The sequence below is a fragment of the Trichosurus vulpecula genome, chromosome 2 (genome assembly GCF_011100635.1).
Source record: "Trichosurus vulpecula isolate mTriVul1 chromosome 2, mTriVul1.pri, whole genome shotgun sequence".
NCBI classification, from domain to species: domain Eukaryota; kingdom Metazoa; phylum Chordata; class Mammalia; order Diprotodontia; family Phalangeridae; genus Trichosurus; species Trichosurus vulpecula.
This window is the reverse complement of record NC_050574.1, coordinates 432821478-432825405: the sequence shown is the minus strand read 5'-3', so window position 1 is coordinate 432825405 and position 3928 is coordinate 432821478. Positions and strand designations below refer to the sequence as shown.

Below are 3928 nucleotides of genomic sequence, written 5' to 3'. Positions count from 1 at the left end.
GGCCCCTCTAAATTCAGAACAAAGGAAAATGCAGAACCTAATTCCCCAGCCTTGCTTTATAATGAAAAGGAACAATGACATTTAAGAAACATTCTCAAGGCATCTACTTGCCTGGTTTATCCTGTCTTGGTTCACTATTGGAGTCAGCCAAAATGAAAAAGTGAGGGAACTCTTAGTAACTTATTAAATCTGAATCTTTGTGTGTGTGTGTGTGTGGGCAGGGGAGGGGAGTATATTACTTACTAGTAAAAAAGGCCTGTCTTTTAAAAGCAAGCACATTACAATATCTTTAAAGTTCAACCTTAAAAATGCTGTAAGACTATCAAAGTATGTGCTAAACTCAATACCTTTAAACCAAATGACATATCAGCATTCTTTAGAACCTACTTCAGCTGATAGAAAATATATCTGCCCAATTTTAAAAAGAGACCAAGAAACTAATGTCTGGGCCTGCCAGGTAAAAGCTTTCAAAACATGAAAGTCAATGACCTGGACAGCTAGTTATTGACAATCAATACATGGATTATACCAAATTCCTTTTATCACATTTCTTTTTCGTTAATACTTGGCACCATAGTGTAACTCCAAATAATTTGGCAAAGAAAAGCCTGAATATCGATTTCTGGAAATAACCTGCTTATTAAATAAAACTGGGCATTTAAGAGATAAACAGCCAGCACCTTTTGATACCAGAGAAAAAATAAAATTTATTGTTGCTTTAAAAATATCAATTAAAATTATTTAGTTTATTATTGAAAACTAGTAATTCGTGGGATTCAAGGGTTTTATGTCAACAAAAAGTTTTGTCAAGATTAATACATTTGCTTTTTCTTTTTAGAATATATTCTACATCTGGATAAAAAAGTTTTTAAATAAATGTTTACATATACAACACTGGAACCCTTCATCTTTCTACTTAAACAAGACAGAATTGTCAGTTGGTTCCATTTTGGAAAACAAGTCCATCTTATCACAACAATTTTTATCATTCTCATTGGCTTAGTTGCAGCCTCGCCTGCCATAAGCCAGCAAAGTTACCAGCTTTGGAAAAGGACCACAGTCCTCGGGTGAGGGCGCCGGGGACAAACGTGGGAAGGGGATGGAGGGGTAATTGCACACCCTAACATAAGGAAATTAATTTAAAAAGTAGTACCGGTTAAGGATAGACCCGTGCTCTGTTTTGTGCGTTTTGTCACAAAGGAATTAGCTGCGGTTTCAGAGCACCAGAAAAAGATAATCAGAATACTTAAAAGACAGGGCTATTGTTACAAAAAAGAAAAAAAAAGTAGTGCAAAACAGGAAAAACTGATGCAATCTTCCAGCAGCCCCGCTGCCGCCACAACCAGCAACGGCGGCCAGCGCCGCCACGCCTTGGAGTGCTTGAGCTTCATTCGGTGCAGCCCCTAATTGTAAGATAACTGCCGCAGGCGGGTCCCCCGGCTTCCCCCGGACACCCCTTTGGCTCCCCAGAAAGGGGAAGGAGAATAAATGACTAAGAAGTAACAGGATGAAGGCGGCCGAATCCAAACAGTTCTAGGGCCACTCGGGCCAAATGCACAAATGCACAATTCCAGTAATCCCTTCCACGAAGTCCTGCCTTCCGCTGCTGTCATATTTCTCCTCGGCCTATTATGCACCTCCGCCCCCCCAAATAACTTCCCCAGGACACCCCAGCCCTCCATCTCAACCTGCGAACCTCAGGACACAGCACCCCCCTCCATCTCTCCCACCCCCATTCGCTCGCTAGTTTCTCCCCTTCCCTGGCAGCCTTGCCCTTCATTTACACACGCCCCACCGCGCAGGAGGAAATCATATTTAGGAAAGAAAAGAGGAGAGAGAGAAGAGGAAAGAGAAGCGCGCGGAAGAGGAGCCGCCTGCCGCCTGCCCCCTCCCCCTGCCGCTTCCTTGGTATCAGTGGCCCCAGTTGGTGAAGCCGATCTCCTGCTTGTATCTATTAGTGAGGATGTTGGCTTTCCGGGTGAGTTTGGAAAGCACCGTGTGCAGTCCCCGGAGGTGATAGTGAAACTGCTTCTCCAGGTCCTCCTCCCCCCCTTCTCCACCCTCCAGGAGGCTCAGGTCCCTAAGAATGTCCTTGGGTTTCCAGGCTCCGGGGGGGGTCTCGTCGCCCTGCTGGGGAGTCTGCTGCAGGACGCCCCACTCGATGTCGTTGCGGATGGACTTGAGCCCCATGTAGTGGCTGTACATGTCCCGGCTGGGTGAGAAGAAGCTTCCAGCGGCGCTGCCGGGGCTGGGAGGACCCCCGTCTCCCAGCTGGGGGTCTCTCTCCACCAGGCAGCCGCCGCCGCTTCCGACCATCACTCCGACCCCCGCCTCCAGCTCCTCCTCCGTCAAGGGCACGTCCCGCAGGAGGCTGGGCACCATCACGGTCTGGTCCATGTTATTCACCGCCCCGATGAAGCGGTTCATGGCGTTGAAGAGGGAGTGCTTCTGGTTGTAGGTGTCGCAGGTCTGCATCATGGTGGTCAGGCGGGAAAGGCGAAGAAAGGGAGGAAGGGCAGGCTGGGCAGCGAGGAGGGAGTGCGAGGCTTGGGTCGGCTCGGCTGCTTGGCCTGGCCTCCGAGGTGCGAGGATGCTCCGGAAAGGGCGTGTGCGAGCACACACCGGTGCCGACCCGGCTTCCTGGGGAGGGCCGATCAGAAAATGTTCGGCGGCAGCTTTGCAACAGGCCTAGTCCTGCAACTCTTCCTTCCCCAGTATGCCGGAACCTCCGCAGGATGGGTGGTTCCCCTTGGGCCACAAGGAACCTGGGAGCTCGCTGCAGCTGCGGAGGCGGGCGGCTGCAAAGGCGGCAGAGGCAACAGCAGCAGGTAGTCGGCTGGCTGTACCGGCTAGATTAGGAGGGCAAAGGAGATGGCGATTACTCATCCGGGCGAGGGTGCCCTTGGTAGCCTCCTCCCCAACACGCACCTCCCCCTCTCCTCCGCCTCTCAACCCAATTAGCTCCCCCACTGCATCTGTTGCTAACTGACGGAAATCACTGGGTTCCCTGGGGTGCTGGGCCCCAGCTCTCTGCCCTCCCTTCATCCCAGGAGATAGAAAGAGAAGAGAGCCTCCTCTCCATTCCCCAAAGGAGGAAAAAACTAAACTCGTGCGCCGGGGAATAAAGGCACCCACGTGCATGCACTGGAATGAGGGAGAGGGTAGGACGGCTTGCACCCACCGGTTGTCTTTCCTCTGTCCGCGGATTTCGGGCCCACTCAGTGCCCCAGCTCTTGTCTGATGACTCGTGCGGTCAGTAGCCGGAGAGCAGCTGGTGGTGGTAGTGGCATTGACCCACTCCCCATGCCAGGTGCAGCTTTTATAGCTGGGGAAAGGTGTTACCGCACAGGGGCCACCCCTCACGCCTCTCTTCCTCCCTCCTTCTTTGGCAACCCGGGGAGATAAAAGGCCCAAGTCTCAGTGACCGCGAGTAACACTCTCCGGGCTCTTTCTACACCCGGGGGTGGGCGGGGTCCGGCAGGGCAGGGCAGAGTCTAGCAGAGCTGGGAACCCGGCTCCGCCTCTCGCCTGACTCGGGGCAGAGGGGGGAGGGGAAAGAGCGGAAAGCCAGCACTGCGGGTCCCCGCCCGGTTTGGGGCGGGAAGGAGAGTTAACTGGCTGGGGCAGAAAGAGAGAGAGGAAGAGGGGGAGAAAGGGATGGGGGCTGCGATAGAAGTAGGAGTCCTAGGTTGCCGGGATGGGAAGGAGAAGGAAGATGTTAAGATGTCTTGAAGACAAACTCCCGACTTAATGGGGAGTATGAAATTGCCCGGCGAGCGCACCGGCTGGTACAGCCGTGGAAGTGAAATGCAAGGCCGGGTGGTCGGGGGGAAAGAATGAATGTGCTCGCGTCTCTACTTGACTGCCCTGCCCCTCAGATGTTGGCCTGAACTCCCTTCCCCATTGGCACCGCTCTCTTCTGATCGGA

The 3928-nt window shown here is 52.4% G+C and overlaps 1 protein-coding gene across 1 annotated transcript; it reads right to left on the bottom strand.

Annotated features, from left to right (window-relative positions):
- Positions 1-687: 687 nt before the first annotated feature.
- Positions 688-3469, bottom strand: MID1IP1 (MID1 interacting protein 1). Its single transcript, XM_036742623.1, has 2 exons — positions 3182-3469; positions 688-2849 (listed from the first exon to the last, which is right to left on the bottom strand). The coding sequence occupies exon 2, from the start codon at positions 2476-2478 to the stop codon at positions 1912-1914; it is 567 nt and encodes a 188-aa protein (XP_036598518.1). The 5' UTR covers positions 2479-2849; positions 3182-3469; the 3' UTR covers positions 688-1911.
- Positions 3470-3928: the final 459 nt, after the last annotated feature.

Bases quoted from the DNA above. Each gene is read 5' to 3' on its own strand.
- MID1IP1 (XM_036742623.1), bottom strand. From the start codon at position 2,478: ATGATGCAGACCTGCGACACCTACAACCAGAAGCACTCCCTCTTCAAC.